The following is a 13,527-nucleotide window of genomic DNA, read 5'->3' as shown; positions in this document are numbered from 1 at the left end:
GGAACTACCTTTATTTTTTTAAAATTTCTATTACATCTTCAAGCAGATGTTCATAAATGTTAAAATTAACAAGGTACGATAAATTTAAAGTAGAGATTTAGCTGAGTAATCTACCTTAAATCCCCATGTAAGTGCTCTCCTTCAGTGACATTTTCACCTTTCATAAGTGCAATTCAATCTTTGAAAGAAGAATACAAATCAACTGGAGAGGATTAAATCACAGTGATCTGAGGACAATGGCACACCTGAGTGAGTAGTTTTGTATCAGCAACGATGAGAGAGACGGGGAGACTGAGAAGTGGTCAGAATCTGGCTTTATTGTGGACTACATATGCTTATATAGTATTCTAGGAAGGCTAGTAATGTTTTACTACAATGATTGGGTTAATCATTACATCAACAAACTTATACATTATACAATATCCCTTGCTTTCAGAGCTTGATGTAATTTTCTTTTCTGGTAAGTCTTGATTTAATCTTCAGCTTAGTCTTGATTTAATCTTCAAAGTTCTGCTTGCTCTTGCCAAGGCATTCTGATTTGATAATCTCTTATGCCAACCAGGTCTGAAGTCCATCATGTGTGTTCCAACAGTTTTGCATGTCTTTTCATGTGGCTTTAATGGCCTTCATTGTGTTTTTTCCCTAGTTAGGGAGAAGTGTGTTTGTGTACATGTTGTGGTTAAGCCCAGCAGGAGCAAGGAAGGAGAGATTCTCCACGTTTCCTTTGAGTGGCCAGACGTGGTGGGACAGTCATTCCATGGCCGAGATGCCACCCCTAGGTTTTAGAGGAGGGGGATCAGAGGTGCTCTTCACAGGCAGGCCAGGATATACAAATGCACAAAGGTGCCTGCCCGAGGCTTTATCATGAGTGTTGGTGTATGATATCAGTGTTCTCCCTACAAATCTTCACCTACCCTGATTTCATGCTTGGAGTCCTGATTACTGTCCACTGTAGACCATCTCCATCACTGCTAACTTCTCATATAGAGTGTAAATTTATTTAGTAAAACTGGTGTCTTAGGAATGCCGTACTGCAATTCAGCACAACCCACATAATGATATTTTCTGTGTAGTAGATTCATTTTAGCTGTTATTGAGATTTTAAAAAGATCTGGAATTTCTTGTTCATATTCATTTTTCCATCTTTTTAAGCTGGGCTACATTCCTATTATCATCTTACTAAAGTAAATTGCAGTTTTTAGGATTTTGATGCCCATTGGTATGGTTTTCTTTTAGTAACTAACAGCATGAAAAGACAAAAGATGGTCAGATTTGGGTCATTAAACACTTTCTGCATCATTCGTACCTTCATTATAGTAGGTATAGTATATGGAAATTCATTTTTTGAATTTCTCAAATGTCACTGTTGATTACTCAGTTACATGATTTCAAATGGAAAATTTTATTTGAATCTCAAATATTATTGAAAACACCATACTGGTAATTGGTACTAAGTAAAGATCTGTGGGAAATATTAAGCAACAGTTGAAGATTTTGATTCTGACATGCAGCTGTCTATTAGCGAGATCCTCTAAAAAGAACATTGATTTCACTGAAGAGTTCTTCAGAGTTCTTCAGTGCTTTTTATCTTTCCCAAGTCCCTTCAACCACTGCATGATTTATCTGTTGAGCTCATAAACAGACATAAATTTTACACTTTGACTGAAATTGATGTGACATACTAACACCTCCACTTGTTGCAAAGTCAGCATATCCTTCAGAACAGCCTTTTTTATATTGCTCTCTCATTTTATTAGCAATTTAGATTAAAGGGATTTGTTATTCAGTTGAAATAATGGCATATTCTTATGTTATGAAATTTGAGAAAAACAGTACTTCCTAATCTAAAACATTATCAAGGACAAATTTCATTGTGCATTTGTGCATTTTGTGCATTCGATTTCTTTTTTGCATATATTGCAGCATATAAAAAAATCCATTCAGACTTTTTAGTATACATGAAAATTGCTGAATTAAGTTACCAAAAGGTACAATATCTAGCATTGTGTGTGTTTTCAAGCTCCGTTTGCATATTAACATTTCTGATAACTCAATTTTATTCTAATAATAAAGAATTAACAACATTTACTAGAAAATGGATCATCTGAAATATGGAGTCTTGTTGTTCTCAGCACATCACTCATAAAAGATTGTAGATTGAAGTTTTTTAAGTGCAAAAAGTAATTAACTGCATTAAATGTGCAGGTGAAGCTGAATCCAGTGAGCTGACTGTCAGTGAAAAACAGTTTGCTACTGCCTTGTACCTTTACCTCTCCTCTGACCTTTCTGGGCCAGCATAGCCATGGCCAGGCCTCTCTTCAGTAGGACGTTATGCACCCTTCTTGGAAAGATTTTAAAACAGCATTTTCTTTGCAATTCACTCATAGGCTTGGCATTAGTAGTCTTTTCAAAGGACCTTTCAGCGTCCAAAGAATAGTGTGATGCTGAAGAAACTTTTGGAAAGCAGACCATTATTTACTTTGAAACAAAATCATCACAAGTAGATGCAAAAGAAAGCAGTGAATGTTTTGCAAATACTTTCACAGTATCAGTTGTAATATAAAAAATAAATGAAGCATGAGTCCTTGTAAATACATATGTAAACTGTTTCCAATTTGTATCTCCAGTCATGCCTCTTGATGTGTTTTTCCAATCATTTGAAAGAAAAGAAATTTAGGACCATTTCTTTGTGAATAAATTTGGCTTTGTTTCAATGCTAGACCATGATATTAGCATGTGTTCACTTGCATAGCCTTCCTTGCAGAGCTAAGAGTTTAGGTGCTTCAAAAAGAAAAAAGCTAGAAAATGCAAACATTTTTTGGTATTTCCTATGATTTGCAGTACTCACTGCATTTCAATCTATCTGTCTTTGGCAATTCCAGGGTCCTAATATTTGTTGCCACATTCAGTTTTCTACTGTCTGTATGACCTCTGAAACAGTAAAATGTTTTTCTGCAGTCACCTTTATGGAGAACATGATAAAAAAGATTTCATATGTTAATTTTTCTATTGTACTGCATTAACATGCTGTAGAAAAGGTGAATGAGTTTTGGTGAGTATCATTTCTCAAGTTTATTCAGCTTGCAATTGCTGGACTGTGTTTCCAAATATTTTAATATTAAATTTGGTTCAAAATCTAATCAGCTGCTTGGAATCATGGCCAGAGGTTCCTCCTGTGTTTTTTCTTTTTTTTTGTAAAATTAATATGCAGAGGAAGGAAGTTGAATTTTAACAGATTTTAGCAAGAATCAGATGTAAAAAAATATTCATTTTTTATTTTTTTCCTAATTTCTGTTCATTCACTTAATTCTAGTCGTAATTTCAACTCACAATATGCTCAAGAAAAGTGAGTGCAACCTATTTATTGGGATGGTCCTTTAATCTGCCACTATTGAAAGTATATAAAATAATCTGAGCATTCCTAATCTATTTGCTTGTCTACATTATAGACATTTGGATGTGTTTTCACCAGAACATGTACCTGATAGGAACAGTAGTAAAAAAAAAAATTTACATTCTCCCCAGCTTGTGCTATTTGGGAAAAAATCAGAACCAAAAACTCACAAGCAGCAAACCAAAACAACATTGCATTTGTCAAATACTTCTTAAAATAAATTTTTATTATTTCTTTTTTAATGAACAGATTTTAATTGTATCCTGGTTACTCTATGAAGGCTACAGTTAAGCTTTGCTATATGGTAACAGACACAGGATTTCCATGTAGCAGTTTGATGAGGTTTTTAGGTTTGTTCAGTTAACCTCTACATACAAACCATATTCAGAGAGGCTTTTTTTCAGCAAAATAACCAATACTGTTAAATCCCCATCATAAGCCAACCTGTCCTCCTTCCTTTTTCCTTCTGGGTGTGAAAATGGAAAATCAAGACATTGAATGGAATTTTAAGACTAAGTCCAGTCTATCTAGTCAAAGTCAAATAGTTAATGCTCATGAAGACTCCCCTATGTGCCTTTGTGAAATTTCAGGTTTTAATTGCTATCACTGAAATAAGCACATGAATTTTAGTTATTTTTTCATTTATTTTTGTGAATTTACATTATGCCTACAAAAATTTACATGTACATATGGGTATATTTATATGGAATAGCTTCCAGAATGAATTGCAGACTGAAAGCTGTGAGATTTCCTTTACTTGTCTACACAGTAGTTTTGTGTTATGTTCCTCAGAAAGTGTGTTTTCTCGGGGAAAAAAATAAAACAAAAAACAACCAAAAGACCTCCTCCAACCTTGGCCATGTTGACATCTTTGGAAAGAGAAGGAAAGTTTGTCTTGCTTAATCCCACTTGTCCCTAGGACACCACCCCAGAATTCTTGGGTGACCAATGGGACAGGAGCCAACAAGGCTGGAGGCACAGCAAAAATACTTAAAACATACAAGATATAGATAAGAAAAAAAAGGAAATTTTCTCTAGATGGAAAGAGTGTCCATGCAATAAAGTCTCAAAGTTAATCAAAGAGAGAAACTTTGAGATCTTGATAAATTGCTCATTGCCAAACAAAGATAAGAGGTGCTGGACTGAGTCCAACACTAGAAGGCAGGATTTGTCCCGCAGGGGCAGGATGTAGGAGAGGAGCGTAAGGCCTAAAGATGTTGGGGTTTTTTTTGTTTTTTTTTCCTTCAGAAGAATATTTTTGGAGCAATGCTTCCTTCTTCTTTCTTCTTTGCTGAAATATCATAAGGGAAAATTATTTGGATGTCCACTCTGTGCTAATATTGGTACATTCAGTTGCTTCCAAAGCTAACATTTTCTGTTTGAGCGCTTACTGCTTCTACAACCAGCATTAGAAAAGTACTGAGTTGAAGCTCCAGCAAATACACCCATGATTGTAATCTTTCATTTTCTACTATGGATCTGTACTTATCACTCCTGGTCTTTAAAGTGGAGGCACACCCATTGTAAGGTACTGAAGTGGATACTCAGCGAAAATAAGGTCTTCCCATTTAACATTAATTTTATTTTGCAAAATTCTCAGCTGCCATAGGCTTGAGATTTTGTTGAGGCTTTATTTTAAGAATATGAGAAAAAGCAGTGCTTATATGGGTATATGTGCTTGAGAAGACGACACCCGTTATATATGTCAGGTTAAAGCATCTTGAAATACTGTGGCAGTGTTGTTTACCTATTTTTCTGTAATATTTCTGTAATAAATTGTTAGGATTGGGATTAAAAAGTACAGATTAAAGTAATTGAAGCAGTTCTGTTGTCTAATGTTTATTCTTTATTCACATTTTTGCTTCAAGATGCTATAATTATTTAATTGCAATCCATTTACTGTGTACTAAATTAATTTGCTATGATGCCACTTCTTAATTAGAATGCCATGTGCCACTAATTTAAAAGGTTAAAAGTCCAAATATATTGTGTCATCTGAGTTTATAATCTGAATAACATATTTTTTGTATGATGTGGCACATTTTCCATAAAACCATGTTAAATACTGGTAATTAAATTTTTGTCTTTTAACCTTTTAGATATAGTGTTTTTATGTTAGTGGTTCCATCACTTTGCTAAGGATCGTGTTAGTTTTACAATCCCGTTACAAATGATTAGCTAGTTGCAACTCCTTGATTTTCTTTCTAGAGAGCTACCATGTCTTTTTTGCCAGGATTTAAGATAATTTTAAGTACAGATATTGAAGGGTACTCCCTTATAAAGGAAGATAAAGCATATAAAAAATTTTCCTAGTTGGAGGAGACCAATTTGATACACAGGTATTTTTTTAATCCCTTGGTTCTTTTTTCCAGTTTTTGAGACAGTTAATACACGTGACCTTGCTCAGTCATGTGGGATCTCCCTTGTTCTCCGTAAGTTCTTGAAGATAATTGCTAATAGTTCATTGACTGCTTCAGTTTCAGTACTGAATTTAATTGGGCCCTGTTCCCTTGAATGTGTCTGCATTTTCTAAACAGTCTTTAAGCTGTTCTCTTCCTATCCTGCCCGTCTTTTAATTTTACTTAAACATTTTTATGTAGATAAAAGAAAGTGTTCTTCATTCTCCTTTCCTGCAAGCTATTTTTCTTTCTCCTAATTTTAAGGACAGTTTAATTCTACAAGTTTTATCACTGCCTTCTGCCTCATTCTGTGGTTTGCCTTTTCACAATATTCACCCTTACCTTATTCTGACAATTTCTGAGGCAGCTGCACTTTGTTTTTCCCATGCTCCCCATTTTCCATAATATTCCAAGTTTATTTCCACAGGATAACTCCATGCTAACTTTTTGTTCAGGGTGCTGCTCGGTCCCTGTGCTGACAGGCCCTACTCTTTCTAGTAGTGAAGCAAGATGAACACCATAATTTGGACAATATCATGTTTCTTATCACAAAACATTAGAATACAAATCTACAGTGAGACCAAAAGCATACTGGTACTTGACAATAATAAGTGTTTAAGGAGGAAATGGTGAATTTTATGGTGATAAATTAAGAAACAGAATATTTTCTGTTACCAGTGATGTATGCCTTAAAAAATTTGTCTCCCAAGAAGATTTTCTTCCATGTATTTGTCCAACAACTTTTTGAACATGTGTTTCACTGCCCAGAAAAAGAGATTTTCAGCCTATTTAACTGGTTCTCATTTCCTCAGTAACTTTGACCTTTTGTTTTCCTCCCCTAGTTCTAATGTTATCTTTTTTAAATGGAAGAGCAGTACTATATGCAAAATTCAACATGCAAATGAAATTTGTGAATGTTTTTGTGTGAGGACAGAATGATAATCTCTATTTTGTTCACTGCTCCTTTCCTAATAATTCTTAACATTTTCAATGGCTTACGGTTTCATAGAATTATTTAGTATGCCAGAGCCTCTGTTGCTGGAGTCCTAGTCGTAATCAAATCAGAACCTATCATTGTGCCTGCAAATTCATAATAATGATTTTTTTCCCATATTAATTTTTTTACAAATTTTGGTAATCAATTTAGCATGCATGGTTATTAGGTATCATACATTTTTTGCAACAAGTAACAAAAACCTTTTTCCTCATTGCTGTTCATATTTGATCTGCATTAACCCCTGAACATGTAACATCAATTGTAAACAAACCAACATTTCATTCTTCTGCTTTCTGTAATAACATCCATAATATTTAAGCACACAGTATATATTATTTTAAAGAACATATTGTAAAGTTTGTTTTCTGCTTTATTGTTTTCTAGGATTGTTATAAGATATGATGCAATACAGTGTTATTATTACCAGCAAGACGCCATATGCTATGATAGTGAGCTGTTAGTTTAAATTGACTTCCTAGAAAAATTGGGTTTTTTCATCAATCTGATTCTAAAGACATGTTTGTTTGTTTTTTTTTTTTAGTACTGATACAGAATGCAATAAGGTGGAAGCAGGAAAATTAATCTACTGGATATGATCTGTGGTCTTTTTGATAACAGCAAGGACAAAACATTTCAGAGAAAATGTGAGAGCACTCACATAGCAGGGCACTATATGATCTGTGAAGGCCTTCTCTTTTTATATTTGGAGAATGATAATAAATTGTACTGTTAAATTTCTTTGAAGAAATTTACTGGAATAATGACAAAATTGTGATCATTTATAAACTTGTCATGTAAGGCCATCCTCTTTTTAGTGGTAGGCCAACCTCATTTTAGCTTTAATAGCCACTTTTACAGTCCAATTATGCGCTATCTGAAATATTTTTTTGTATTAGTTTTGATTTCCCATTCTCTTTTTTAGTATAGTTCCTATGTTCCATTGCAGGAATCATGTATATAATATTCCTTTTCTCATGTCCTCTTCTGCAATCCTGAGCATCTTTCTATCCCTTCTTATTTTTTAAGGGTTTGCTTGCATAAGAGTATCTCCTTTGTGTTTTTAAACTACATTAGTTATTATGACTGTTAGCACAGGGAGGCATGAGGTATAAGAGGAAATAAAATAAATCATCACTTTTCTCGTATATGGAACATGAATTTCTGTGACCTCATGGAGTTTAAATGTTAAACTCTCTTTTCTTTTTTTTTGGGGTGGGGGGGTAAATGTATACCTGCACCAGTTCACAGCTTCCCTTAATCTATCTTGACTGTAAAAAAGATGATAATTATCAAATATTGTAAAATAATTAGGTTTTAAAGCTATTGATGTCAACTTTCTGATAAAAAGTTTATTTTATATCTCAAAAATTGATTTTTGCATGTCACATGTGTTAAAAACACGTAATTAGTTTAAATTGTATTTATTAATCTGAATTATTAATGTGTAAGATTATTATTTATGCTCTTTGGATTGTATTGAGATTCAGATTTAATGATTAGATTATTCACTAATTGTCTAAGCTAGACTATTGGATAGTGTGAATGAAAATGCAGCAACAGTAAGAATTTAATTTAAACTGTGTATTTATAATCTAGTAACAAGAGAGGAAAAACAATTAATTGCTCTTTCCCTGAATAGCAAATTTAAGAGTTCAAAATCTAAGCCATGAATTATTTTATTAAACATTTCAGATACCATAGTCAAAGTCCTTACATCAAAAAATACTTGACTTGCAATGTGACACCTTTCAAATAGTAGTCATGATGCATATTTAAATGCTTAATATGACTTTTGAACCACCATATTACTTCATTTGAAAGAAAACAGATCAACAGAAATGTCTTTCAATTAAATTCAGAGAGATACGACCTTGCAGTCAGAAATCTAATGTTGTCATTCTTCTAACATGAAAGAAAGAATATTCCCTGAAACTGAGTAAATATTTCTAGTTTACAAACAAGATGAAAAGTCTGTTTCCCAAGGCTATTGAAAGAGGGTACATGAAAGACAAGAACAATTGCATAAGATTAATATTAATATTTTGATAACCAGAGGGAGCTGATTTTTAAATTTAGGCTTGAGAGTTTATGTGCAAACTTCATGAAGTTCACGGAGCTCTAAGAACTCACATCAAAAGAGGTTCAACATTGAATGAGTACACAGAATCATCCTGAAAACCAGGGCTTTAATTGCCATGCAAAATAGGTTAGCATAGATTTTATTTTCATGTTTGTTATTTTAAGAACATTTTCTATCCCATAGGATTTTTCTAAGAGCTCAACATAACTTCAATGGAATTGGTCTGAAATGTTCTCTTTTTTAGCAAGCTAATACAGGGCATTTCTTAATTTATGAAACACAATCATCCATACATGTGTTGAAGCAATACACACAATGCATGTCAGCTGCATTTAGACATTTTCTAAAATTGTTCAATGACTAAATCAGTACAAGTCAAACAGGTAAAAAATCTGTACAAAACCACAGAGGACAGAAAAATTTTTAAAATTGCTAAACACCTACTACTCTAGATCTAAAGAAAGTGTATTTTTTATGTGTAAATACAAAACCATTACTGTAGACTTCTGTGTCTTCCCTTAGTTTTGAATTGTTAATGTAATGAAATGTAGCTTTTGACTAAAGTGAATCAGAGAATCATTTAAGATCAGCAGTCCAACCATTAACCCAGTTCCCCAACTTAGTGATGTCCCTCAGTGCCACATCTACATATTGTTTAAATACTACTGGGATGGTGACTCAGCCCTTCCCTGAGTAGCCTGGTTTGATGCTGCCAACCCTTTCTGTGAACACCTTAGAGCACCTACCTGTACCTAATGGGAGCCCTCACGAGAGCTGCAGAGGGACTTTTCATAAAGACAGCATCTAATGACAGGGCAAGGGGGAATGGTTTTAAACTGAGGGAGGGTGTGGGATTCACATTCTCTGAACCAGAGAGAAGCAGTGAGAGAAGCAGAGAAAAGAATGACCAAAACAATTCTTATCTCACTTGCTGCGCCTGTGTTGTGCCAAAGTGGAACGCATTGTGGAAGATTGTTTACCTGAAGGGAATTGGTAATTGGATTCCAGTGTGAGTGTTTTGATTCACTGACCCATTGAATCCATGTGTATGTGTATTGGGATGGTCAGCTGACAGTCATGGGATTCTGGTGGGTGCTTGGCAGATTCAGTTCAGATGTGATGTAACAGTGTAATGTAGTATAGCATAATATAGTATAATAAAGGAATTAATTAGCCTTCTGATATCCATGGAGTCCTACTCATCATTCATTCCTTGGTCGAGGGCTCCCTGTTTCCAATGGGAGGGTAGTTCTAGATTAGAATTTAGGAAGAAACTCTTTATTGTGAGGGTACTGAGGCACTGGAACAAGTTGCCAAGAAAAGTCGTGGATACCTGATGCCTGGGAGCATTAAAGGCCAGGCCAGTTCTGAGGAACTTGGGCCTAGTGGAAGGTATTCCTGTCCATGACAAAGGGGCTAGAAGTAGGAGATCTTAAGGGCCCTTCAAACCCAAATTCTATGATCCTATGGTGATTCTATGAATTACAATGAGTGTTGTCTCTCAGCCTGAATAACTTTTCACTAGAGTAGATTTCCTGTTAGGGATACATACAGTCTTCAATTTAAGGTTTATGAAGAAATGGATTCCTACACCTGGATGGAATTTTTCAAGCTATTTATTGTCAAAATGCAAATAAGACATCCTCAGAAGTGTTTTATAAATCAGCCATATTTTCTGTATTGTTTTTATGTTGAACAAACATGCACAGACCCCAAATCTTTAAATATAAATAAAGTTAATGTTTATTAAATTAGTTTATTTAAATATAAATAAAGTTAATATTTTTGACATTTTTGGAGTTATTTGGCTTTTAAATATAAAATGAATTGATTCAAAAATCCTTCTATTGTGTTTTACAAAACCTGAAATTTATCAGTCAGTTGCTTTTTATAGGACATATCTTATTGAAATTATTTTTCCTAGGAATGAAACATATTTTAAATGTTTTATCTGAATTTAGTGTGAATATTTTTAATTTGTGTGTGGTTTTTGTGCTTTAAAATAAGATATTTACAAATCTGAATTATATGCCACTATATGCCCATATGGACATTCCTGGATGAAGGGTGATACATTAAGAAGAAAAGAGGATTTGGTTTGTCTCCTAAGTTTGGCAAAGAGTTTATGATCATTCTCACATGATCGATTAGATACAGCTTGCTGTCAGTGGGGGAGATGAACTTCTAAAATGTCATTAAAATGTGTATTCTAATTTTCTGTGGCTTGCCACATTTCCATGAAGTATGTGGAGATGTGCATAGCTGAAAACACAGGTTTTCAGTGCTATTCTGTGGAAGTAAAAGTCAATATCTCAGTAGGAGCAGACAAATAGGAGCTATATTAAAGCATTTGTAGGTATAATTTTGAATCATTATTTATAAATATTCTTTATAAAATTTCTCTCACAATGTTTTATTTGTGTTTTGTATTTGTGCGTTGGGCATTTTGGAAAATGTTTTTAATAATTTATACATTCTAACTTACTGCTCAGACAAATTATTTAAATAAAATAATAATGGGTGCATCAGGCATATCATCACTAGAAGATCTAAAAAGCTATCACATTGTGAAATATGTGCCATACCTATCTCAACATGTCTGTCAACAATCTGTAAATGACTGCTTTAACTGTCATAGTGGATTTATTTCACATGTCATAATTTTGTATCCTGTATCTTAAAATTTCTGTTGCTGAGTCAAGGTATACACTTCTGCCAGGATTTAACAGAATTTGATTTAACAATATTTGACAGCAAACATTTTCAATTGTGTTAAATTATGTTAATACTTAATTCAGTGAGTTGAATTTTCTTGTTATCTTGTATGTTTCTGATTTCATACCTTAGACTGAACTAAAATATTTAAATACCAAGAACGTTATCTGTACTTTCATTTTGAATCAGATTTACATAATTTCATTACATGTGCAGCAACACAGTTTATAGAATCAGAAGTGTTTTGTTGTTATTTTTTTCTCATCAAAGGCAAGTTAATTAAAAAAAATTGTTTTCAATTTAATAGCAAAGAAATGGAGCCTTCAGTTTTTGATGAGCAGCCATGTGTATAGTATTTTGTAAGATGATTCTGTCACAGGCAATTAATACTTATGTTTTCTTTTCTAATACTTATGGTATTCATAAATTTCATAAGACTTTAATTTTTATCTCCTTATCTGGTTTATGTAGATTTGAGATCTACAAATTAAATAATTTAAGAAACAGAGCTCCTAGAGAATATCTTGAAGTATTATCCAAAATGTTAATTTATTTTCAGCATAGCTGAATGCAGCTGGGAAAAATGGGGCTCTAATTTGAGGTTTGTGATTAAGAAATAATTCCTCAATTTTGTTTTTATTATACTTCAGCTATTTTAAACTGAAATCTATTGGCTCTATTAGAAAATTTTATCATTTTATTCATATTGTTAATAGACTTATAAATGGGATTGCAAATGTGAGAGTTAAGAGACTCTTTAGTATGAGTACTTCTTTGCAAAAAATGGTCTACATGTCCTATGTCTCCATGGATAGGATGGAGACTGTGGCTTTATAATTTTACCTTCAAATATGTGGTAATTTGGTGCAATCATGCAGTTCAATATAAGTATTTTGTTACTTTCAGCAATGCAGCAATGCAGGTATGGAAGCTATTAGCTTGTGAAAGAACTTTAGATCCTAAGTCATCTTTGAGGCTGTTGCACAGCATTTACCTCTAGTTCATTTTCAGCTGTAAATATTAGTTTAATGTAAAACACCAAATATTTTGAAAATATTTCTCATACTGACATATGAATTTGATTGAAAATTGATTGAAAATGTATGTTCCTTATTATTGTGTTTGACTTTTTCAATATTCAGAAATAGAGAAAGGAGGTTGTGGAGATCCTGGAATTCCATCATATGGGAAAAGGACCGGCAGCAGTTTTCTGCATGGAGACACACTTACCTTTGAATGTCAAGCAGCTTTTGAATTGGTGGGAGAGAGAACGATTACATGTCAACAAAATAACCAGTGGTCTGGCAACAAACCCAGCTGTGTTTGTAAGAATTATTATACTTTTTTCTGTTATTTTTCTGACCTTAACCTCTCACATTTCTCAACTTGTGTGACTAATCAACAGGAAAATACTTCAAAGTACCTTGAAGACTTTTTCCATCATGTGGTTTTTTGTTTTTTTTTTTTTCCCAATTGTCTTGGTGGCTAATTTATGGGGACCGTCACGCAGGACTGTTTTTAGAATGTTCTTTACACTCATTTTCTATGTAATTGAACCACTTAACACTCTTCATGTAAATACATGTTGAATTAGATTCTAAATGAGCAATTCAGGCAGTGCAAAACAGCCTGCAAACCCACATAAGGAAAGATTGGCTTTCTTTTTTTTTATGTGATATATCACAAAGGTGTGAATATGAATATAAAGAAGTTAAGAATATCAAACATAGTAAAAGTTTAGGAAAGGTCATTAATTGTGATTTTTGTTTTAAAAGATAAAATATATTTGTTGTTAAAAGAGGGTTGATGGGTTAGGGTTTTTTTGTGTTTGCTTGGGGTTTTTTTTGTTTTTGTTTGTTTGTTTGTGTGAGTTTTTTGGGGGGGTACAGTTTAGTTGGGTTGGGTTGAGGTTTTTCCTTTTCTTTTTTCCTCCTTTCTTGTC

The 13,527-nt window shown here is 33.4% G+C and overlaps 1 protein-coding gene across 2 annotated transcripts in view; it reads left to right on the top strand.

Moving 5' to 3' along the window:
- The window catches only part of CSMD1 (CUB and Sushi multiple domains 1), a 1,059,975-nt gene that overhangs the window by 792,736 nt on the left and 253,712 nt on the right, over positions 1–13,527 (top strand). For both annotated transcript variants that reach the window (XM_074538179.1, XM_074538178.1), the window contains exon 13: positions 12,728–12,910. In XM_074538179.1, the coding sequence (XP_074394280.1) occupies positions 12,728–12,910 (183 nt within the window). The remainder of the gene's footprint in view (positions 1–12,727; positions 12,911–13,527) is intronic.

This window comes from Zonotrichia albicollis, chromosome 3, assembly GCF_047830755.1.
Source record: "Zonotrichia albicollis isolate bZonAlb1 chromosome 3, bZonAlb1.hap1, whole genome shotgun sequence".
Lineage (NCBI taxonomy): Eukaryota > Metazoa > Chordata > Aves > Passeriformes > Passerellidae > Zonotrichia > Zonotrichia albicollis.
Note: the sequence above shows the minus strand (reverse complement) of the source record. Positions and strands in the feature narration are given on the sequence as shown.